The sequence below is a fragment of the Gadus morhua genome, chromosome 3 (assembly GCF_902167405.1).
Source record: "Gadus morhua chromosome 3, gadMor3.0, whole genome shotgun sequence".
Taxonomy (NCBI): domain Eukaryota; kingdom Metazoa; phylum Chordata; class Actinopteri; order Gadiformes; family Gadidae; genus Gadus; species Gadus morhua.
Window position 1 is genome coordinate 3,391,850 of NC_044050.1, and position 24,748 is coordinate 3,416,597.

Sequence of the window (24,748 nt, forward strand, 5' to 3'; positions counted from 1 at the left end):
AGTAGGGAAAAAAAGTTTTGCGGTTTTCGCGATTTTGCGAAAAAAAATTGTAGACGCAAATGGGCGTGGCCTATGCCAAAAGATGCATCAGACTCCAGTGAATCTGTGTGTACAAGGTTTTGAATGGGGGAGGTTCGGTGTGGGAGTTATAGCCCCAAACGCGTATTCCTTGGTATAGCGCCACCTAGGGACCGGCGTGTCTGGATTTTGTTATCTGAGTAGCGGTGCCGATTCTGGATCTAGCCATGTAATTGGCGCGTGTGCACCATTTACGGTTTGGGCTGTGGTTCCACTTTCACGGGGAGGTAGAATAATAATCCTTACAAAAACAATAGGGATCCAACCTGTTGGCTTGGACCCCTAATAAAAATCCTTACAAAAACAATAGGGATCCAACCTGTTGGCTTGGACCCCTAATAATAAAAATCCTTACAAAAACAATAGGGATCCAACCTGTTGGCTTGGACCCCTAATAATAACTAGAACTGCAAGCAGTTATGCAGGGGTCCAAGAAATGTGCGTTTCGCCGGCACAACGCGAAGCATGTGTTCAAAACGCTACCCTGAACCTGTGGATACAAAGGATTTGACTGTGGTAGGAGTAGCGAGAAGTCAGTGTGGCGTTTTCGCGGCGAAATTTTGTAGAAGATATACAATTTCCTTATTTATTGCGCCCCCTAATGGCGAAATTTTCCGAATTTTTTATCGAACGACATTAAGGCTAGCCCCGACATGTGTGTAAAATGTGGACTCGATCCGATGTCTAATTTTTGATTTTTTTGGATTTTTGATTTTCCACGTCTAATTTAGCTAATAAACCAATATTCAAAACGCTACCGTTTCGTCGTCAAAGGTCGCATCAAAAAAGTGTTTCATGCATTCTTTGCGTGTGCGTCTGAAGATGTCGTGTGCAAAGTTTTGTGTCAATTGGTCATGTGGGAGGAGAAATGTGGGAGGAGTAGCGAAAAAACATTTTTGCGGTTTTCGCGATTTAGCGAAAAATATTCATAGACGCAAATGGGCGTGGCCTAGGTCAAAAGATGCAGCAGACTCCAGTGAATATGTGCGTACAAGTTTTTGACTGTGGGAGGTTCGGTGTGGGAGTTATAGCCCCAAACGCGTATTCCTTGGTATAGCGCCACCTAGGGACCGGCGTGTCTGGATTTTGTTATCTGAGTAGCGGTGCCGTTTCTGGATCTAGTCATGCAATTGGCGCGTGTGCACCATTTACGGTTTGGGCTGTGGTTCCACTTTCACGGGGAGGTAGTATAAAAATCCTTACAAAAACAATAGGGATCCAACCTGTTGGCTTGGACCCCTAATTAGTTTACTGTAAATGGATAAAGGTCAACAAATGCGCAAATTTCAGCTGTCAGAAATGTGTTGTGATCACTTGTATTCCTCATAGCTCTCAGGCTGTAAGGAAATCAGCAGCCGCACCTCCTTCGATGTGAACGCGCACAGAGTTCAGAGCCGGACAATGATGTCGTAGTAAAGCCCTCAGGTCTACTCTGCATGTATTAACTGTGGCTAAACATCAACTGCACTGAAGTCATCATAACTTCAGAAGTTCTAATTTTGAAATGAATCATTGGGTTTCAAATGATTATTATGATTATTCTATTGTTATTTGAAGCCGTGTCAGTCTTGACTGTGGGTGGTGTGGTCCTCTGTGTCTGCTAGTGTCTATAATACAGTAATATTTTTGTCGACATTATCAAACGGAAAAACTTTTATTTTGAAGAGCACAGGGCAACGAAGCACACTAGCCAATAAGAGGACCCGCCCACAGGCGGAAACCAGATATTGAGTGGTAAACTCGTTTTGGTAAGAAGAACCAAAAAACGAATAAACAAACTGAAATTTTGATTTTCGTTTTTTTGGACAAAACGAAAAAACGAAAAAACGGCTGGTTTTTGGTTTCTGCTTGGGTCAATTATTCCGTTAAGCGAGTTTTTTGACAAAATATAGTGGCACTCCGTCTCACTCCTATCCTCTGTACCACTTGTTGGAGTCAGCTGACAGGGTTTGCAACGCGGGCGAAAAGACAAGACAATGTTCCTTCGTTTTTAAATGTTTACTTAAAAGTCTTCGAACAAAATACACGTCTTCAATATAAACTACGGTCTACGGTCTTACGCACAAAAAACTGTGTAGCTTCAATCAATGTTAGACTCCAAACTGAATTACGTTACCATCGTTACCGTTAAACATAGAGAATAACATATTTACCATTTATACCTCACTAAATTATTAACAGTTTTACACATTACGAATTAACATAAAATTACTATTAGCATTTCTTTTTAAATCATTTTAAACTAAATATTTATTATAAATCAATTATTGGCATATTGGCTCTTACAAGGCCTTTGGAGGCTAGATTTAAGGTAGCATACCTGTTTTCAAGGTCAAACCTGCACAGGGAGAGGGAGGGAGAGAGAGACCCACACGGCAGCAGTCATCTACCTGTGATCGCATTAGCATTAGCTACAGGATAGCATTCGGTGTAACACAGAGAGAGAGGACACTTACCACCGCTAGAGAAGACCGGGGACTAAACGGAGCACGAAGTCGCTGCTCCGCAGTGAAAACACACCGGCTTTAAGCATGAGGACAGTGATAAATGAAACGAAGCAATAGCCGCAGCAGGGGCACAGAGCATTACCTGCACAGGTAAACACCTGACCCTCAGTGAGAGCGCGAGAAGGAGGGCCGTACTTATATACTGCCGCCCTAGTGGTCAGCTGATGCAATTAACTGCAACAAGGCAACCCTATTTCTATACTGCTACATACACAAAGGACAACTTGTCATTTTTTTGTTCTATTTGTTCATACTGTTATTAAAACTGATAAGCCTATTCAGCTTTCCATGATTGTGGATAATCGTTGCACTCCTAAATCCATGCAGCAGGTTGTAGACCCCTGCGTTAGTGAGTGTGGCGCGACACCCCATAAGCGCCACACATTACACACACTACAATAAAATGGACTACACCAATGCCCACAATGACCTGGTTATGTTGAAGAATACTGTTCTGTGCTCTGTTTTGATATGGCTGCTTAGCTTGGGGACAGTTGCAACAACTTGTTGCAACCTTACCCAACCATTCAGCCATGACACAACATCTGGTGTTAGGTAGAAACTCTGACCATTAAGCATGCTGACCATCTCAATTAGAAGTCAACAACCCAATGATTCAAACTAAGTACGTTAGGATTCATTCATACAAAAGATCAGGGCAGCATTACAATAAATACAGCTCATAAAAAAATAGCGAAACATGTTTTAGAGAAAATAAATGTAGCAGCAAATGATAAAGATTTTTTCTCTCTTTCTGATCGGGGGAGGGTCTAACTGAGCATGAGCAGTATGTGTCATCACTCCAGCATGTTTCTGATTGGAGTAATAAGACTTGTTTCAACCGTCCCATGGACAACAGCTCTTTGGGGGATTTGGGTTCACGTAATCAGATCTAGAGCCAATCAACAACTCACCCTATTCTTCTCACCTTATCTCTGGCAGTGTGTGCCCACAGCCAGAGTTACACAGCACAGCAACAAATATAGTATTTTTTCATATTTCTCATTATTTCAGTTGAATTTTATAGGTTCTATAATAGAACCTATAACATTAGTTAGTATCATTAGTACGATTCTAATACATGTAACTATTATTCCCATTTCTGCAAAGATGTTGCACTTTGGGCCCTTCACGGTGTAACCAGGCTGCGCCCTTGGCCCCTACCCTAGTTTCTTTGGCAGACCAAACCCTGTTCAGAGTTACGCTGATGATGTTGAGGTGTCCTCCAGAGACGAAAGTGTCATACACAACATGCTGGCCAGAACAGATTAATTTCTTCACTGGTCAAGGCTGGAGGTTATGCACAACAAGTGTGCAGCTCTTTATGAGCGACACAGCGGTGGCAACCGCTGGTATGAAGCCAAATCTGACAAACCACCCTCCTTCACAATAATGGGACAGCCTAACAGGGTCTACTCATGCCACGAGTCATACACCTATCTTGGCCAGAACATCAACATTGCGGGTGAGTGGGGGGAGCAGGCAAAGGAGCTATGTTGTGCCTATAAGAACAGAATTTATCTAATTGATTCCTCCCCACTCCCTGTAGTCATGAAACTGGACGCTGTCAGAGAGTTGGCCCTGGCAAAGGTTCAACACCTCTTTGTAAACGTCCACATCCTGCAAAATGTCTTACCGGACATGAACAATAAAACAGTACAGGCTGTCAGAATATGGCTAGGGCTGAACTCTCTACACTCTCTACCCGGGACCTCATCTTCCTCTCACATAAAGAGGGGGGCCTGGCTGTCCGAACCGTGGAAGGGATATACACTGCTACCAGGCTGACACACCTCATCAGCATGCACAACAATGATGATGCCACTGTCAGAGAGCTTGCCAGAGCTTCCCTCCTGCTGGACCTCAGGAAGAGGAAGGTCCCTCTGGCCAAAGCAAGCAAGGACAGCATCCTAGGCATTGGGAGGAAAAGCAGCGGGAAACTGGACACACAAGCTGCAGGCTTTGGAGTTCGGTCGGACTGGCCGGACCTAAATGATCTGTGCAACAGAATGACAGTCAAACTGGAATGGACAAAACACAACTCATGCACAGCACCACAGGCATCTGATGCAGTTGTCACCGACCCATCTATAACCGCAGAGGCTACTGTATACCACAACGAGGCACAACACATACTACAGAACACAAAAGCAAGGAGATTCCTTCTTAACATAAAACAAACAGAGACCAAACCACACTGGACTGGACATAGAATCCAGGGAAAGCTAGCATGCCTAGACTTTGCCGACCACTCTGCTTCCCACTCCATGTACAGAAATGCTGCTGTTGGGGAGGACATCCTCTGTTTCACTGCCAAAGCTAGACTGCAGGTGCTACCTACCAAACACAATCTGGCATTATGGTACCCTGCACACCACCATCCACACTGTATAATGCACTCTGGCCATCAACTTGAATCAGTTGCCCATATTGTGAATGGCTGTACTATGTACAAAAGATATTGCACACCATGACCGACTTGTCGATCTGATTTCGAGCAATGTTAAAGAAGTATTTCTAGAAAATGTGACCATGTACAAACATTCACGCATCATGCCGGAATGGTTTAACATCTCTATTGATGTGTTTAGTAACATCCCAAATACTCCCTGATATTGTGTTTTTAAACAGAGACAGAAGGGAAATGCTCTTACTTGAGATAGACTGTGTGTTTGATCTGTAGGCCTACATGGAAATTGCTTTCAACGATAAAATCGTTAAATAACAGCCCATTCTGGAAATACTAAGGGACCTATGAAGGCTACCAATGCAAGCTAATAGTGTGTATTTTTTGCAGCTTGGGGCATGTCCACAACCTTTTCAGTGGATCAAGGCTGCCAGGGCTCTCCGAAAATCTAGACAATTAGCAAAGCTCTGCTCCATATCAGCAGTCATAGGCAGTCTGGCAGTGTGGCGCAGGAGATGTTTTTTTTAACCATTGGACAAAGACCATCTAAGACCTAAGAATTAAATGTGTGTGTTGAAGGGGGGGGGGGGGGGGAGGGGGGTATTTAAGCTTATTGACTAATTACTAACAGCAACCAGGACATTCAAAACGATTTTCTATTATGATGATATCATGATGTACATTTTTTAAAGTTAATAAACAGTCGTTGGTAATTTAGTCGATTCATGACGTTTTCATCACCCGGAAGGTTCATTAAATCCTACACACCGATTTCGCTGACGTAACTTGAGTGCCACTTCAACCCTCCTATCAGAGCCAAGTATCACCAACACACTGCTCCTGCACCGTGCTGCCCACTAACACACTGGCCCCTTTCCGGTTCTTCTGACTGTATAACAACGGCTCCTGTGGATGTAAAAGAAGATGTATGCATGTGATGGACATTGACTTCGACCTCTTGGTTATTAAGCTGCCTTGGTTGGAGCTGCTAGCCAGTGCTAACTTAGCAGTGGCTAACGCGAATGAAGCGTTCCCATCGCAGCTAATGGTAGCAGCAGCTAGCTAGCGTCTCTGGAGCAACACAACGTCAGACGGGAGCTAACGGGGAAGGTGGTGGCCAGAAGCTGCTCCTTGGCTACCAGATCCTCCAAGCCTGACAGTGATGCTCATGGATCGCTAAAGGACCCTCACATCTGTCCAGAATAAATCCTGAAGACCCATCAAACATTCCCTTCTGGATCAGACGACCCATCAAATCCCATTCTGGATCAGAAGACCCACCACATCCTCCTTTCTGAATCAGAAGACCCATCACATCCTCCTTTTTGGATCAGAAGACCCATCACATCCTCCCTTCAGGATCAGAAGACCCATCACATCCTCCCTTTTGGAACAGAAGACCCATCAGCGTCTCTCTTCTGGAGCAGGTGCCATCATGTCAAAGGTGAAACCAAATGTGAGCTTGCTGTGGTGAGTAGACCTGTATCTGGCTGTTAGATTTACTAAGTGTTAAGTGAAGACGTAGCTGCTAGTCTCAGCTATCCTTATGTCGTATAGAATTGAACTCTACCATCAATTATTATTTGATTTTTTTACTAAATGGATTTGCATTTAGTACTCGTCAGCGGCGTGCAGGCAAACGTTGCGATCAGTAAAGTTATCTCATAGATTGTGTTGCCACCTTATCGATTCATACATTTTTAATTAAGAATGCCTTATAAAATACACACAGAAACAAGCAGGTGAAGAGCGGGTCCCCGCTCGGCTGGTACTGATGACTGAGTTGTCAAGGCAGGCTCAGTTCAGTCCCCTTAAACATGTGATGTTAGACTTTGTTCAGTCATCTCCAACATGTGATGTTACACTCTGTTCAGTCATCTTCAACATGTGATGTTACACTCTGTTTAGTCATCTTCAACATGTGACTGAACGTCCCAAGTCGGTTACTAACGCACGAGGAGAAGGTCAAGGATGTTGTTTGACGTTTGTGGAGATGATAACCACCAGCATTGAGCAAGTTCTGAGTTGCACTATGAAGCCTGGTGAGATGTGATGCTGGGTTATTGTGAGCTATTCGCGCTAATCATATTGATTCAAATAAATAATAAGCTTAGCATGGCATTATATCAGACATATTTTGATTTCGTAGGGAACTACAATGGTTTAGAAATCCAAGTCTTCCTTTTTGTCGATAGGTTCACACCATAGAAGTAAGAGTGCAGTAGTGTGCATTCTATAATCTGTATAATTTTACATTTCACAATGGGTAGAAGATAATATATTTCAAATGTAAGTCACAGGCCTTTCATCTTGAGAGGGATAGAAGGTGGGGCCGACATTAACTGGGTGTTGATGGCTCCTCCAAGCAAACCATTTTAGAAGTGGTTTGCTTGCCAAACCATCAGAGATATGATTTGTGTAGCATATAGTCATCATACATTATTTAAAAAAAACAAGACATTGTGTAAAAATAAATAAACATAAGCAATAAGAAATAAATAAAACAAAAACAAGACAAAACAAAACAAAAAAACAATCAAAACAGTGATCAGTTAGACGTTGTGTGCGAGTTTGAACAGGTGAGTTTTGAGTTGTGACTTGAAGGTTGTAATGGTGTCTGATTGTTTTATGTGTGGACAGCTGAATGACCGGGCACCCATTGTAGTGAGTCGTGATGTGGGGATACATAGTAGTCCAGCAGAGGTTGAGCGGAGGGAGCGGGAGGGAGTGTATTCTTGGAGGAGGTCACAGAGATAACTGGGGGCTAGGTTGTGGAGAGCTTTGTAGGTGAGGAGTAGGGTTTTGTATTGGATACGGTAGTGTACTGGGAGCCAGTGAAGTTGAATGAGGACAGGGGTGATGTGGTCAGATGATTTGGTGCGGGTGATGATCCGGGCGGCTGAGTTCTGAATGATCTGCAGTCTGTTGATGAGTTTGGTGGGGAGTCCGGTGAGGAGGGTGTTGCAGTAGTCTATGCGTGATGTGACAAATGAGTGAACTAGGATTTCAATGGGTGGATGAATGAATGGATACAAAAACAACTCAAAGCTATAGATTGTCAATTTTGCAAGAATGAATTTCGATTTTTTTTTAATAAAGAGCCCAAATTAACATGAAACCCAAATATCAAGTAATTTAACTAATCAAACTCAAACTGTGGACCTAGAACAGATCGTACAGAAATGATAGGGTTTTGTTGTTTGGTTTTTTGATCCATTTTCTGTGTTGCGGTTTTGGACATGCGTTACCTATACAGTTCCGGGTTCTCTTATCTCTTATCAACGTAACCTGCTTTTATAACATTATCTCTCTCTCTTCATTCCAGGGCTATGACGTGCTGAAGAAACAAGAGGTCCGCTACTACTTGGACTTCAACACTTAGAGACGAGGCAGATGGCCTTCCTCAATGACCGACCATTTGAGAGCCCCAACAAGCAAGGGAAAAAATAAAGTGGTCCCCCCCAACCAGCGCTTGGATGTAAAGACGAAGCATAGGAACTCCGCCTTCCTCTCCTTCTGCATCTCTCCGTTGCGTCCCCCACATCTTCAAAGCCAGGGGCCCAAGCTCTCCATCCCAGGCCCTGTGCGGTCCTCCTGCCCGACACTGAGCCACGCTGGGTGGGTCCTCAGGCCCCGGGGCAGCCGTGGAGGGCGTTACTTGGGCCGTCGATGCTGTGGAAGGAAGTCGGAAGAATCGACCCAGGAAGTCCCTGGAGCACAAGGCGGAAAAGGAAGAAAAAGGCCACGGGTCTGAGAGTCCACAGCGCTCGTGACTAAAGGGGCGGAGCCCAGCGTACGCTGCACCTCAAAGTTACTTTTTAGCCCTTCTTTATCGTTTTTCCCATGTTAGTTTCTGTTTTATATTCTCCTTACATTTTAAACCCTTTTTGCATTCAAGGCACCAACAAATTTGTTTTGTTTTCATATTTTTCATCCTTTTGCGCATCACTACAAAGATATTTCTTTTTTATTCATCACATTAAATGGAAAATGGATGTACAGCAGGGTTTTCTTTTTCTTCGTTATACTCCGGATGCTTGGTCCCCCTCATCATGGCGTCCCTCTGGTCTGAAACCTCCAAGTGAGATGGTCCCAAAAGGCCTTCTGCAGCACTAAGAGATGCCTCCACGAGGGAGTCCCAAGCTAGCGCACAGGCCGGCCTCTCAACAACTGACTCCTCTGGGAAGACTCCTGGACTGAAACACTGAGGAACAATGCGGCAGGAGCCTTGTATTTGAAATCACTTCGTTCGGCACACAGACCAAAACCTTCTCCGTCTGGAGATCAGCGATGTAAAAATTAGATGCTTTTATGTTTTATCTGGACGCTTTTTCTTGAGTTGGCAGCAGGTGGCAGAAGAAACAAAGTCACAAGACACTGATTATTTTCTCATACCGTAGCTCCTTATATCCCAAATTATTCCTTAGACCCCCCCCCCCGTGCTTGTTGTCACCTGCATACCTCACAGGCCTCAACTTTACCCTCATCCCATTCTGGGTTCCAAGCACAACCCATGGTAGTGAGTGGAAAGAAACATTTAATAATAAGACTAGTCTTATTATGTTTTTTATTCCTCAATAATTCAACCATGTGATTGATTCATTATTTTAAATTCCTTGCAAAGCATGTTAGATCACAATAGATATAAGGATCTTTGTGCAAGCAGTGGTTAAAAAAGTAAACAGGCACGCAATTCAAAGTCATGCATTCATTTATGTTAGATTATATCACATGGTCTATAGCACAACAATGTGCTTGATGATGGAGTAGAGCCTGTTAAGGTGTGTTGTGACCACGGCAGACTCATCTTTAATCCTGGTGACTTGTTTATCATCGACCCTGTCTGCCTTTTTTTGTTCATCATAAACTGACAAAACAGCCTTGCAGGGGAGAGTCCAATACGCCTCTGTCACACGTCACACATGCACAAGTTACACAGGGGCCCTGCTAGCATCAGTCAAGTGGTCATTGGCGCACGGCCTGAGAGCCTGGGCGGGCCTGTTGGTGTGTGGAGTATGTTTCTGAGTGCCTTCTTTTCACCCGCGTTTCGCCATCCTCCCCCTGCGCTTCAGGTTCCAGTGAAAGATAGACCGCTTCATCATTTGGACCTGATCGTCTGCCCTCTCCTTTGACATTATTATATATATCTGGTTCTGACTGCTCAGTTCCTCCTCACGCTTTCTCCCTAGCCCCCTCCCCCGGCTCCCCTTTCTGTTCTCCAGTTGATTTTCTTTTCATGGAGTTTTCCTTGCAAAGAAAGAACTTAATCGGACTCCCACTAAGTGGGTTCCCATCTCAAACCCATTAAACTCCCAATAGCAGGGGGAGGGGTCATAGCCTAAAACCCCTCCCCTCCACCCAAACATACCTACTGAAAGTAGTCTGCCTCTCATCCCCTTGCCTCCTTGAAGCTGTTGTCCTTCCCAAGCTCTACTTTCCCTTCCCTTCTGTCAGCGAGTTCCCCAACGAAGAGCTTCCTGAAACACTTCAATCCCACACTGACACACACTGATACACACCGACACACACAAGGCAACTGCCCACCGTCCAGACGGACGAGCAGGCCCTGAAGTGATGCCGACCGGAGGCAGCAGTACCAAGAGCGGAGGCGGGGGGACGTCCTCCTCCCCCCTCCCCCACATCGTGGCCCCCTCCTCCAGCAGGCCCCTGCGGCCGTCTCGCTACGTGCCCGTGTCGGCCGCCACCTTCTTCCTGGTGGGGTCGACCACGCTGTTCTTCTGCTTCACGTGAGTGATGCGAACACACACACACAAACACCCTGCTCCACCGGGGCTCACACCCCCTGTGTTAGAGGAGACTAACCCGGGAATTAGGATTATCACCTTCAGCCACATTGGAATCCAGCTTTATTATTTATCTGATTCGGCGATGCCTATATATTCAGAGACGATGCCTCAGTGTCACGGCGTCATCCGGCATAGCGGAGTAGCCCATACTTCCCGGGGACCGTGGCAGCACGCCAGAACATTTACCTGTGTAGTTAGTAGTGTTCGTTGAGGGGCTGTGAGTTTGTGTGTGTGTGTGTGTGTGTGTGTGGTGTGTGTGTTTGTCTGTGTGGGCCTGCATGCCTGGTCATTTGTGTAGGTGGTGGGCAGCAAACCATGCACTTTCTATAAGCAAGAGAAAATAGGTCAACATCTGTCACTCTGAGAAAAGCCCCTTAACACACACACACACACACACACACACACACACACACACACACACACACACACACACACACACACACTGCTCTCTTTGCCGGCATCATTAATTTTCTGTACAATGTTTTCAGTTTCTCCTTGTGTCACGTGAATCTCTCACATCTCACAATGGCCAAGTATTATTATACTATGAAAGGCCTTTAATTTCACAACACTTAATGAAATGTATTTGGTGTAATTATTTATAATGCACTGCAAGAGACATTTAAAAAATCACAAATGGCGCTGAAACATGGATAGTTTTTGGTTAGAAGATGGGTACCCCAATGGCGCATTTTACGATGTTTTCTGTATAGTAATTGTGTGCTTAAAAATGAGCAAAATAATCACTGGCAAATGCATCATGAATGATTTGCCATTGTTATTAGAAGGCTACAAATGTAGAGATTTACATCATTATTGTTTACCAGCACAAAGAAAACCCAATCAGAGCAGGAGATTTGCACCGGCCTCTTGCACCACCGGAATCCAGAGTCGCTGACTCTATCCCCTTGCATTCTAAAAGCAGCGGAATCATTGGGGACTAACCCTTTCTTAACTCTTCCATGCTCCTCCACAGCTGTCCATGGCTCTCGGAGCGATTCTCCGTGGCGGTCCCCATCTACAATGGAGTCATCTTCATGTTTGTCCTGGCCAACTTCTGCATGGCCACCTTCATGGATCCTGGAATCTTCCCTAGAGGTTGGCTCGCACTGCCTAGCTAATAGTGTGTCCATGTGTTTAATCCAAGTTCTCATTATTGTTGACATCCTCAGATATATTACTCATCACTTCAGAGAGGATGAGACACAAGGATAGAAGTATGACGTGTGTGTGTGTGTGTGTGTGTGTGTGTGTGTGTGTGTTTGCGCAGCGGATGAAGACGAGGATAAGGAGGATGACTTCCGTGCTCCGCTCTACAAGACGGTGGAGATCCGGGGCATCCAGGTGCGGATGAAGTGGTGCTCCACCTGCCGCTTTTACCGGCCCCCGCGCTGCTCCCACTGCTCTGTCTGCGACAACTGTGTGGAGGTAGGACACTGGGGGGGGGGGGCTCCTTTAACCATGTGACTTGGGGGGGGCTCCTTCTACCAATTGACTGGGGGGGTCTCCTTTAACCAGGTGACAGGGGGGGGGTCTCATCTAACCAGCTGACTGGGGCAGGGGGGGGGGGGGGGGGGTTCTCCTCTAACCAGGTGACCTGGGGGGTGGGGGGGGGGGGGGGGGTTCTCCTCTAACCAGGTGACCTAGGGGGGGGGGGGGGGGGTTCACCTCTAACCAGGTGACCTGGGGGGGGGGGGGGGGGGTTCTCCTCTAACCAGGTGACTCTCTTTCATCTTCGGAACTGGTAAAGTTTCCAAGGTAGAAACAAAGAAGCGAGAAACTCATCTATTGACAGTTGGATCTTAACAACGTTTCTGTCCTGTTTCTCTCTCTCTCCGTCCCCCCGTCCCGTCCCCACCCCTGAAGGACTTCGACCACCACTGTCCCTGGGTAAACAACTGCATCGGCAGGAGGAACTACCGCTACTTCTTCCTCTTCCTCCTCTCCCTGACGGCTCACATCATGGCCGTGTTCGGCTTCGGCCTCCTCTTCATCCTGTATCACCGGCAAAACGTGGACCGCCTGCAGGCCATCGTCACGTATCCTTTGGCCATACCCCACCGCGTTTCAGGAGAGGTCCTCTCTCAACGGACCACCTGGAAACAGTGCTTGGTGCATTGTTGCACCAAGCACTGAGGGCGGGACTTCTAATAGAGGTTTATCCAGTTCAGTTCCTTGGTTTTAGTGGTGATAGACAGGACAGAGGGAGGGTCATTGAGAGAGAGATATGCGGTTCAATTCTATGGGTTTAGTGGTGATAGACAGGAGAGAGTGAGGGTCTTCAGAGAGAAGGATAGCCATTACTTGTTTCGCATATGGCTTTTAATAATTTGTCATCCAAAACGTGGGGAATGGTACAAAGCTCATACGAGGTAAGAGGGGTTGACTTGGATAACGCTACAATCCATGACCCTCTCAGCCTGGAAAAGTAAGTAAAATATGTATTTTATGTATGTTAAGAAAAGTAAAATATGTAAATATGTCCACGTGGTTAACTGGGGGATTTGATGAATGTTTAAAGCAGGCGACTTCTATGTTAATGTTTGTGGACACACCATTCTCTCTAAAGGTACCTTGTCCTTAATGCCCCACTGTAGCCTGGCAGTGATGTGCGTGGCGGGGCTGTTTTTCATTCCTGTGGCGGGACTCACAGGTTTCCATATGGTGCTGGTGGCCAGAGGCAGAACCACCAACGAACAGGTAGAAGAGTGCATCCTTACTCACTCCAATGTACGTGATCCTGCTTCATGTCCGCAATATAGTGGCCTCCTGGCTGCTACCCTTGGACAAACCCTTGGAAAGCTCAGTGTATGTTTTTTTATTCAGTTGCCCTCTTGGCCTCTCTGTCACCCCCTCCTGTGGTCCCTGTTATTTGAATACAAATGTAAAGCTGTTAATCCCATCACCAAACGTATTATTTTATTCTTCCAATCAGTTTTATTTGAGTATTTGTTCGATGTGACCCATTTTAAAGTGGGTTAGGGGATGACAGTAATTTGTTTATGAACTGGTAAACCCAGCAGGCTCAGCCTGGATAAGTCCATTTAATTTGTCATTCTCTAATTCTAGCCCCTGTTTGGCCTTTTGTATCTTTTATCAATACTCTAAAACAAAACCAGCCAATAACAGAACGGCTGCCTATCAGCGATCCACCCAGTGCAACAGAGTTTTTAGAGATGCTGATGGGCGGAGGACTTTGAGTGAAATATCTCAGTTTGTGGCACAGCAGGATGTCTGACAACCGTTAAGTTGCCGGTTCAATCCCCTGCTCCTCCTCGCTGAGTGTGGAGGTGTTCGTGAGCAAGACACCTAACCCTAACCGCTGCCAATGAGCTGGCTGTCGCCCCCATGTGTTAATGTGAATGTGTGCATGAATAGGGAGTGTAAGGCACTCATTTTGAAGCGCTCTCTGAGCGACCACAGGTCAGTCAAACTAGTCTTTTAATGAATGAATCCAGTGACATGATACATTTTGGCTGGCATTCAGAGCAGTGGCGATTTTGGTTTGGAAACTCTGGTGGGGCCCATGCAGGAAAATATTATAACGCAATCCAGAAATACCACATATTACAACCATCACAACAAAAAGTGACAGAGGGGACCAAAATTGCAGCTGAATAATGCCATCACTCAAACGCGAATCTGACGACATATATTAGGCTATTATAGCAATAGCACCACCAAATGGCAGCGTTCAAGATCTCACAATATCAAAACTCAAGAAAACAACAACGTGGCAACAATAAAAACACAACGGCGCACACCCTTTACACAGCAATCAATATACAAAGCCACCACTCACAATATACCAAAAAAAGAAGATGTATGGTTTAAGTTGTATTAAGTTTGCAGGCCACCATACTGTACAATTAACAATGAATCTAGCCTGATAGAGTGGTTGCTTCAGACCTGGATAATCCTGGGTGAAAATTTAAGTAAGTTTGGGCTAAGATGGTAATTTCCTGTGCTTTAAGGACAGTGCTGTCTGGTCTCCTTTGTGTGGCTGAGGTGAAACACAAGCATTTTTTTCCGCTTGAACCACTCCTGGTTGAACGATCTATTCTTGTCCTTTCCCTCTTGAATAATGATTAAATCCGTCGGGCGATGTGGTCCCAAACGTTTTATCTCCAACTTCTGTTCAAGTGCTAAATCTCACATGAGACAGATACTCAACACGATTCATCATTTAATGAATGAAACGTCCATTTGTTTTTATTTACCGTAACAGTAACTGTAACTGTAACAGTAACTACGTTAGCTTGCTAGCAAGATCTGATCGGCTCCCGCCGTAAACCCCGCCCTTTCTACAAATCAGCCAATGAGAAGAGCTTTGGGGCACTAAACTTCTGGCCCCACCGCCGAAACAGAAGCGGGCGCTGCGCACGCGCTTGCTCGCGCAACAGCACCAGTTTTCTACACTGCAGCAGACAGGGCCATCTCGGCTGGGCCCCACCGAGCGGAACAGACGAGACGGAGCAACGAACTATTTCACACACAACTACTACACTACAACAATTGCGTTCATCAAATTAAAACTGTGGACATGTAATTAATTATTAACAATTAATGTATTATTAACTTATGCTCAATGACATTTTTGAAAAAAAAAAGAAAAGTATAATCGTGCCCTGCACGGCAGCGTTCTCTGGTGGGGCCGTGCCCCACTGGCCCCTAATGCAAAGAGGCCACTGATTCAGAGTAGGACATGAGAATACCAGCGATTGGCTGCTCTAAATGCTGCTCCTTGTCTCTTTACAGGTGACAGGGAAGTTCCGTGGGGGGGTCAACCCATTCACTAACGGCTGCTGGAAAAACATCTCCCATGTGCTCTGCAGCTCTCAGGCTCCTCGGTACGGACCTCCTTCTGTCGCCTTCCTCTTGTCCGTCTGGTTCTGAAGACAGCCGTTGTCACTTTGAGACGTTGGTGTTACAGCTTGAAAGTGGTGATCACTGTTGTTGTTTAAAAGTGTCGCCCAACACTTCAAATATGACTTTGAAAGAGTTTTGGCAGATTTTCCAGTGAATCAAACAAACAGATCCACCCACTATTTGATGAAAAGCCCAAATGTTGTTTTTAATTAGTTTTCCTGAAATTATTCTGTAATGAGCTTTTGTAATTGTTCTTCTTTAATTAGCCTGAACTAGTTTCAGCTTGAACTTCTTGTCTAGGATGAAATAATTAACAACAAACCCAAAATCCCAACCAACTTCTACAATGAATTAATTATCACAATGAGAACACTTATTGATTGCATTAAGCAATCATAATTATTAGAGACAAATGCACAGCTTTCTCACGACACATTAGTGCTTCAAAACTGGCTTCCTTTGTATTCCACATCAACTTCTACTATGTTGTAACGTGACAACACTGGAAGTGAAGGCTGTGATGAGGGCTGGTTCTGATAGGCTGGCGTCTGCCGTCCCCAGGTACCTTGGGAGGAAGAAGCGTCTCCAGAGTGTGGCTGTGAAGCCACCTTTCCTCCGCTCGCAGCTGACTGAGGCCCAGCTGGCTTCCAAGATCCTGGACAACGGCATTCAGGGAGAGCTGCACAGGGTGAGAGAGAGAGAGAGAGAGAGAGAGAGAGAGAGAGAGAGAGAGAGAGAGAGAGAGAGAGAGAGAGAGAGAGAGAGAGAGAGAGAGAGAGAGAGAGAGAGAGAGAGAGAGAGAGAGAGAGAGAGAGAGAGAGAGAGAGAGAGAGAGAGAGAGAGAGAGAGAGAGAGAGAGAGAGAGAGAGAGAGAGAGAGAGAGAGAGAGAGAGAGCATACGTCCTTCATTCAAATGCCGGCTCTAACAAATGGATGTGGTTGCTTCTCCTGATACAGTAGTTAGCTTTTACTTGGCATTGAGAATGCTAATGGCATATCAGTGAAGTGATATGTTTAAAATAAGTATTTCTGCAGGCCGACAGTCAATCACTCCCATGTCACTCACTCTCACGTCACTCACTCTCATGTCAATCATTCTAATGTCACTCACTCTCAACGTCACTCACTCTCGCGTCACTCTCTCTCATGTCACTCATTCTCATGTCACTCACTCTGTGCTCTCCCTCCACTCCGGGTGTGGGAATCTCCCTGGTTCTGCGTGTATACTCCAGTCCAAGTCGAGTCTGGAGATGATGGAAAGCCAGTCATGTGATGCGGAGCCCCCTCCCCCGCCCAAACCGGAGCTCCGCTACCCAGGCCTGTCCCGAGCGAACACAGAGGGTACCCGCGTCTTGTGAATCATGGAAATATTACACTGATCTGAGAAAAGAAGACTCTATTTTGGGTTGTGTTGTTGACTTCAAGTCTTTCTGGAACTTTCTGATTGGTCCACAGAGAGCAGTTTGTTGAACAAGGCCCCTCCCACCCCCACCATGTACAAGTTCAGGCCGAGCTACAGTCCGGGCAAGAACCACACGGCCCTCACGCACGCCTATGCGAACCAGGTAACACTACTGACCCTGTGTATAGACTGTTACTGGGTATAGAACCTTTCCCACGCCTACGCCAACAAGGTAACACTCTACTGACCCTATGGATTCTATAGGGTGACCCTATAGGGTCAGTAGAGTGCGTCTCACATCTTTTGCTGTTACAAGACCCGTTTTGTTAACCAGTAGAGGGCATGGAGGTATAACTTCTGACCATGGCATGCTGCTGTTAAGGACAGTAGAGTTAACGTGTCTTAACTCCATCCCGTCATCTTGTTTTCCTCAGTCCAAGGATCATTTTTTATCTGAATGGCTCACACATCTTTGTTTGTTTGTGTTTTTGGTTTCTTAGTGGCTTTCTGTTGATCAATATCAGTAAGTGCATGTTCTCAATCCTTTTTATCCTTCTTTAATCTCCTTTTTAATAACATTATGTACTGTTTGTTGAGTTTGCTGCCCTCTAAAGGTTAGAAAGCGGTCAAAGTCCCCGCTTTCTAACCACAGTCCCCTAGTTTGAACTCCCTCAAAGCCTGGAACATTTGATTGTGATGAAAGAAATATTTATAAAAAAAATAAGGGATTGCAAATAGATTTGGTGCAAAATAATTGTTGGATGCTTAATACACACCTTGATATTTGAAAGTAAAAGAGGAATTCCTGTTGATCGCTTTAAGAGGGCTTGTCGACAGCGTTCCAAGTGTATTGATAATACATATTGATTAACCGTCTAATGAGAAACGGCAAAAGGATACAACATGACACAAAAATGTTATTTGTTTTGCCTATCAACCCCTTTAGATGGCAGCTAGCTAATATTCTTTAGTTCATTTCACTTCCTAACCCTCTCCGAGTGTTCTGAACATGGGGATGCATTTGGGAATGCAACATTATATTTTAATACATGCTTGTTTATTTTTTATGCAATAATATTGCCATGATTTTTGTTTTGCGTTACTATTTTCAATTTAAAATATTCTGCAGAAGCAATCTGTGTAAATAATGACAGCGCAGGGCACTACATCTAAAAGCATTAATCCTACCAGATGGCCCCCAATGTTCAATCCTTTTATTGTTGGTCTCTCCAACCACTCCATCATTTATATTTTCTCTTCATCTTCTTTTCCTGGAGCCTTATATCCATCCCCTCCGATGCTTTCCCTGTCCTGCCAAGGAGCTGATCCCTTCTTTTGGTTTCACCTGTCCCACAAAATATAGGATGTTGTTCCCCTTATCAATGTTGGAATCGCCGTTGTTTCGAGTTTATCGAGCCAGCAGCATAAACTGCTACGCTTCCTATTTATCTGAAATGTTGCTCATTTAAAAAAAACAACAACATTATTATACTTTGTCTTTTTATGAGCAGAGTGACATTTCAGAAGGGAATGTCACATTTGCTCATTTTAAAAAGCACATTATCAAAAGGTATTACCTTTTAATATTTAGCTTAATAGGTAATTCAATCAAATATTATGTTAATATTGAATCTGCATTACTTGTCCAACAGATCTTTAATGTTGTCCAACCGCTCTCTCCATCAATGTTCTCCTTCCAATGTTGTCCTTCCTCATCGGCCTGTGTCTTCTTCATGTCACCCTCCCTCTCTCTCTCCCCCGGCAGCTGAGCCGGGGGGAGAGCGTGGGCAGTGGCCGGGGGGAGTCCTGCTCCTCCTCCTCCCTCCTGCAGGCCAGCCAAACCCCGGGCTTCCGCTCGCAGCCCAGCCTTGACGGGCCCTCGGAGCGGGGCGGGGGGGCCGGGGGTGAGCGGCGGGAGGGTGCGCGGGAGTCGGCGGGGGGGGGCATCCCGGGCTACTCCCTGGGCGGGCGCTCCTACCCCTCCTTCTCGGACCCCGCCGTGCTGTCGGGCGGAGGCTCGCGCTCGTCTAGTTCTGCCCACACGACGGGAAGCTCCGCCCACATGCCGGGCAGCGCCACCCACGCCTCGGAGGGCAACACCAACACCTCGGCAAGCTATAAGAGTCTGGCCAACCAGACGCCGCCGCCCCACTACCCGTCCCGCAACGGCAGCCTGTCGTACGACAACCTGCTGGCAGGTGGGGAGGAGCCGGGCCCCCCAGAGCTGTCGTCAGGGCGACCCCGGACCCCAGCCACGGGCGGCTACAGCTCGCCCTTCCTCTCGGCTCAGCAGCGGGAAGCAGAGATGCACTCGTCTTCGGCCACGCTGCTGTCGTCGCACTCCCCGCACCACCACCACCACCACCACCGCTCTGCCCAGCACTACCAGCAGCACCTGCACCGCTCCTCCTCCTCCTCCTCCCCCCCGCCCCATCCTCCGCCCGAGCGTGAGCGGCTCCTGGGGGAGACGCCCCATGCCCACCTGCCCCACGACTCCTCGGCCACCGCCCCCCACCTCCACCACCACCCACCGCAGCACCACCACCACCACCACTCCTCGTCCCACCACCACCACCACCACGCCACGGTGGCCCGCCACCCGCCCCGCTTCTCTGCCCCCCAGCACTACCCCTACCGCACGCGCTCTACCGATGCCCCGCTTGGCCCCGCCTCCTCCCACACTGCCCTGTCCCACACGCCCCACCCCCCGCCCCTGGGCAAGTCCCTATCCTACTCCAGCGCCGCCGCCGCCGAGATGCAGTACCGGCTCGTCAGGAAGGCGTCCGCCACGGCCGCCGCCAATGCGGCAGGGGCGGGTGGTGGTGGGGGGGGGAGCCAGGCACCCAAGTGAGTAAAGACCCCCGAGCCATTTGGAAACCACATCAATGATCTGCCCGCCTGAACGCCCTGACTACCTGATTGACACCTGACCCCCGCTTCCACTCTTTCTGCCTCCCTCCCTTCCCTCCTCTTCCCCCTCCTCCTCCCGTTTCTTCCTCCCTTGCTCCTGCTCCTCCTCCTGCCAGATATCCTGTGAGTTCCACTTTCCCTCTCGCTCATGGCTCCTTTGATGGGTTGAGTTTTTGTTGTTCTTTTTGCTGCGGTCTTGTCGTTCTCCCTTTGTGTGATGCTTGTTAGTCCTTTGCAAACACCAGGATTCAGCCTCTCTGTTCCATCTGCGTCTGATGCATGTCGTTCCAGTAACCGATCTGTTGTGGTCCTTTCTGAAACGTGTTCCTCATATTGTTGTTCCTCACTGTTCTGCTGTTTGGTCTTCTACAGGGATTTAGTTTGGTTATATTTGCAATTGCAAAAGCAGGAATATTTTTTGTTGCATTTGAGAGTTTTGCAAGTAGTTAGCAGACCCTGGTTCGAGATCAGTGGGCTACATAGAGTTCATCATCTGATTAATCATAGGGAGATTTTATTATATTGATGCTTAACAAAATGCAAATTTAAGGTATCAAAACTAAAATGTATATTCTGATAGAATATGATGCAAATATTTCAATAACAGTACAGAAATATGTATACAGTGAAGTAATATTTGACTTCAGAATCTGCATTCTGAAATAAAATATGTAAGGGATAATGTATAGAATGCCGGTCATTATTGGGAAATAAGCCCAGACAGGGCGAACAGGACACCGACGCAGGCGGAGGTGTCTTGCTTCGCCCTGAAGGGGCTTATTTATGATAATGACCGGCGACGTTCTATACATTATCCCGCTTATTACACGGCTACTTGCCAAAACGAAAAAATAACTTCACACGGTGTGTCTTTTTACAATTACCATTCGTAGTGTTGATCAGCAGCGAAATAGACACCGAAGACATTGACGTAATTTAGCAACCGAATACGCTGGGGTGGATATGTTACCGGACTACTTGCGGTGTCATACCAAAGATGTGATTCAGAGGCAAAAAATCCACCTTCCTTGAAAGCGGTCATTACATGCTTATCCATAGTGATTCATTGAAACATAATTCACCGCCGGAATTTGTGAAGGCCCATGCAAGTGAACGGAGCGTTCCACAGCATTGAGAAGAGCAGTGTAATTAAAAAAAAGTGTGTGTGTGTGTGTGTGTGTGTGTGTGTGTGTGTGTGTGTGTGTGTGTGTGTGTGTGTGTGTGTGTGTGTGTGTGTGTGTGTGTGTGTTGTGACACTAACCTCATATTTGTGCATGGTTAGTTGGAAAAACATGAAGATGTTTTCTGGGGTTGCTCCAGAGTGTAACTTGAGTGTTTGTGTCCTCCTGAAGGGATGAGCCATTCCAGATGAAGGCGCTGAACCGGACCAACGGGGGTCACACCGTCTCTGTGTCCGCCCCCTGCTCCGCCCCTTCCTCTCCCTCCCACCCAATCGGCATGTCCCACCGTCAACGAGCAGCCTATCAAGGGCCGGGTTCCACGCAGAGTCCCGCCCACAAACCCCAGGCCGGAGTGGTGAAGAAAGTGACAGGAGTAGGGGGCACCACCTACGAGATATCCGTCTGAATCGCCATGGCAACGATGGGCCGACAGGCCATCCGTTGAATGATAATTTGCTTCAAACATTGTCACTAGAAACATGTTCTACTTGAGACTATGAATAACGAGAGGACCAATAGGGGCTTTTATTTTGAAGGGGGTACCACTTTGAGCTTAATGGAACAAAAAGGTTTTTTGGCCAAACTTTCCCTCATTTATCTTAACAATGAGACGCACACTGACAAGTGGCCAGCGTCAACTAGATTGAGCCAGATCACCACCATCATTGGGCCGCGTCAGGGTGTAAGAAGAATTTGGCCTCATTCAGAAAGGCGTCTTCATGGAATCATCACAGTAGGAGAACGGGGACCGATGTTGGACAGGAGCAGGTGTTGGTGTTCTGTATGGTCCAATAGACCAATGGTGTGGCTGTGAAAAGAGGCTCTTCTGTATAATTCCCTGTAGTAGTTGGGAGTATGGCCCTGGAAGCTGCCGCTCCGCTCACTGGCCTAGTGGTCATAGATATCTCCGATACAATGCTGTGGTGGAGTGGTTAGACCCAAACAGACGTGCTTCATCAAGTCTCCTTCAAATGGCTCATCACTTGACTTTGCTTTATTCAGGCCAGAGGATGTCGTGTCTTTTTTTTTTTATTTACTATTTCTGTGGTAGCATGCATCGGCCGATATTCCATAGGCAATATATTTTTGTTTGGATCATTTTTCCTCAGACTCCTCAGGGGCCATAGTCTCTTCCATCCTTACATCCAACGTGGTCATGGACCAGGACTCTGCTTGGAGACGCCATCTGATTCAAGTAGTCTGTACTTAAGTTTACAACTTTTCTGACATTCTTGCCAGTAGCTGGATGAAAGGACAACAACGGCACTGAGGCATTAACTTTGAAGGCTAGTAGCTGTAAAATGACTTTTTGGATGGCAGTGAAGGGAAATGCAGTGTCTAAATGCAGGTTCTCGCTATTATTTTTCAATTGATAATATACCTAGATGTAAAGATTCCTTGTTTGTACAGAATGATGTGATTAAGTGTGGATTTTCTAAAGAAAAAAAGAAATCTCAACAAAGTGGTAGTGATGTTGGACTGCAGCATGCACTATTATTACGACTAGCCTCTATGGGCAACTGTGATTGGATGTGGACTGTACTGTTGGCTATCCTTCGACCCAACGGAATGGTTTACTCGAGTGAACAAGGAAGAAGTGGCTCTAATTAAGTGCAGTCTTTTTCCTCAAGAAATCTTTACAATTTGCCTTGAAATCAAATGTGTTTTATCTCACTTATTTTATTTCAAATGGTTTTCTATGAATTTCTACATAAATTTAGCTATTGATAAATATATCCGTAGGAGGATGTTAATGTCAGCTTCTCCATCATGGGAATTCAAATTAGGCCCACTTTAGCAGTTGGTCTCAAGCAAAAAGCCCCCAAGAAATGCATCTCAAAAATGTTTTAGAAAAGTGTTAGTGGCACAACGGCCTATGTGGTGGAGCATGTTTAGGGTTAAGTAGTTAAAAACATCGGATACATCTGTCCGTTAATATTTCCAGGTAAGTTTGAGGGACACAGTCTTCCTTTCTTCCCAAGGATTAAAAATAAAATATTATTCTAGTTTGTGAAGTGAGATTCTCGGGGGGAGAGATCCAGAACGGCTCGAGTCCAAAGCAGCCAACAGACTACTTTTTGAAGGTTTCTGCAATGCAGGTTTCAAATGGATCAACCATATACCGTACACTGTATGAAGATGAATTGGTGCTTTAGCTCATCTAATGCCCTTAACAAAAATGGTGGCTTGTGGTCCTGTTAAAAAAATATATATACTATTTAAGTTGCTTTACAGATTAATCAAAAAACAATTGTCCTTAAATATATTATTGGCTTTTTAATGTAATCTCCTGTGTATTGACAGTGATGATCCCCATGTCGCCATGGTTTTCAATGTTCAATGGTTTAAAGTCTGACCGTTTCATTATTGAAACTGAGCTGTACTTCTACTTGTCCTACAAGAGTAATCATGTATACCCAAACCACACAAACGGCACTTATAAACCGTCTCACATTTTAAAGTGCGTGACCAGAAAATCATTATAGAAATGTAGAAGCTAATGCTGCCTTTTTCCCCTAATTAAATGAGTGAGGCTAATTGCGCTACGGTAAAATGGTTCCAATTCCAAACTTCCCAAGATATTTGACGGGTTTGTTCCTATTTGGTGTTATTATACCCAATTGAAGAGCAGGCGTCAGTAAATGAACTATCATGAAAGTCTGGTGGCCATTTTCTTGGTTAGGGTCACAAGTGTTTGGATACGGATATTAATTACTTCAAAGCAACAAATGTGTACTGTACAGCTTAATGTTTGAACAATTGTGTTTGTCGTTTTGTGCGTGAGAGGGTGTGTTTGAGGGTGATAATAAAATGAATGAAAGGTTGGGATCCTAACTTTTCTTTTCAAACAAATTATTTAACTGCATGCTACCAATACTAGGCTATTTCTACAGCGAAACGTATTACAAAACTACTATTGGCTGGACTGTACAGGGATTATCTTAAATGAGGAGTTGGCTAATTAATTCAGAATTTTTTTAACTAATCTATAGTAATCTATATAGTCCAATTGTAAAACTAATTTGGGTCTTTTGATTCTGAGATTGATCAACCCCTATTATAAAAAAAAAAAAGAAAGGAAGAAAAAATAGAATGAATGGACAATTAAGTAGACATTTATTAAAAGGTTACTGACAGGACACTCCAACGAGACTTGTTAAATGGGTGATATTATGCCACCAGGTGTGAGTGTTAATAGTCAATACAAGCCGTTGGAAAATCTGCCTTTCCCTGTGTTTTGCTGACATCCCACTGGGAGTGTCCACCTAGATGTACGCTGGATAAATCAGTGTACCAGCCTCTCCAGTGGACTGTAGCAAATGTTGCTTATCTATCCATAATACATCTAGGTGGACAATTCCACTTGTGATTTGTCATTAAAACACAGGAAAAGGTAGATTTTCAAACGCCCTGGCTAATCACACTCACACCTGTGCCCTATACTACTAACAACACTGAACATACCCAGAGTTAAATGGTAGGCCTACTTTGAAGCTGATTTAGGATTCGATTTGTCAATCCCGGTTCCCTTTAGGTTCAATGCGCGTTCAGAGCGACCGTTGATAAGTACTGCGTTGGCAATCAAA

At 45.6% G+C, this 24,748-nt stretch overlaps 1 protein-coding gene across 5 annotated transcripts; it reads left to right on the plus strand.

Moving 5' to 3' along the window:
- Positions 1-5,822: 5,822 nt before the first annotated feature.
- On the plus strand, positions 5,823-23,996 carry zdhhc5a (zDHHC palmitoyltransferase 5a). Of its 5 annotated transcripts, XM_030351490.1 has the most exons (13): positions 5,823-6,462; positions 8,318-10,739; positions 11,776-11,897; positions 12,070-12,227; positions 12,666-12,838; positions 13,397-13,499; positions 15,558-15,649; positions 16,230-16,356; positions 16,901-17,009; positions 17,124-17,233; positions 18,836-19,917; positions 20,097-20,103; positions 21,333-21,584. In XM_030351490.1, the coding sequence occupies exons 2-13, from the start codon at positions 10,567-10,569 to the stop codon at positions 21,336-21,338; spliced, it is 2,262 nt and encodes a 753-aa protein (XP_030207350.1). In that variant the 5' UTR covers positions 5,823-6,462; positions 8,318-10,566; the 3' UTR covers positions 21,339-21,584. The 5 variants fall into 5 exon arrangements, with proteins under 5 accessions (XP_030207350.1, XP_030207346.1, XP_030207347.1 ...); XM_030351486.1 differs by lacking the exon at positions 20,097-20,103 and having other exon boundaries at positions 21,333-23,996; XM_030351487.1 differs by lacking the exon at positions 20,097-20,103 and having other exon boundaries at positions 5,823-6,448; positions 21,333-23,996.
- Positions 23,997-24,748: the final 752 nt, after the last annotated feature.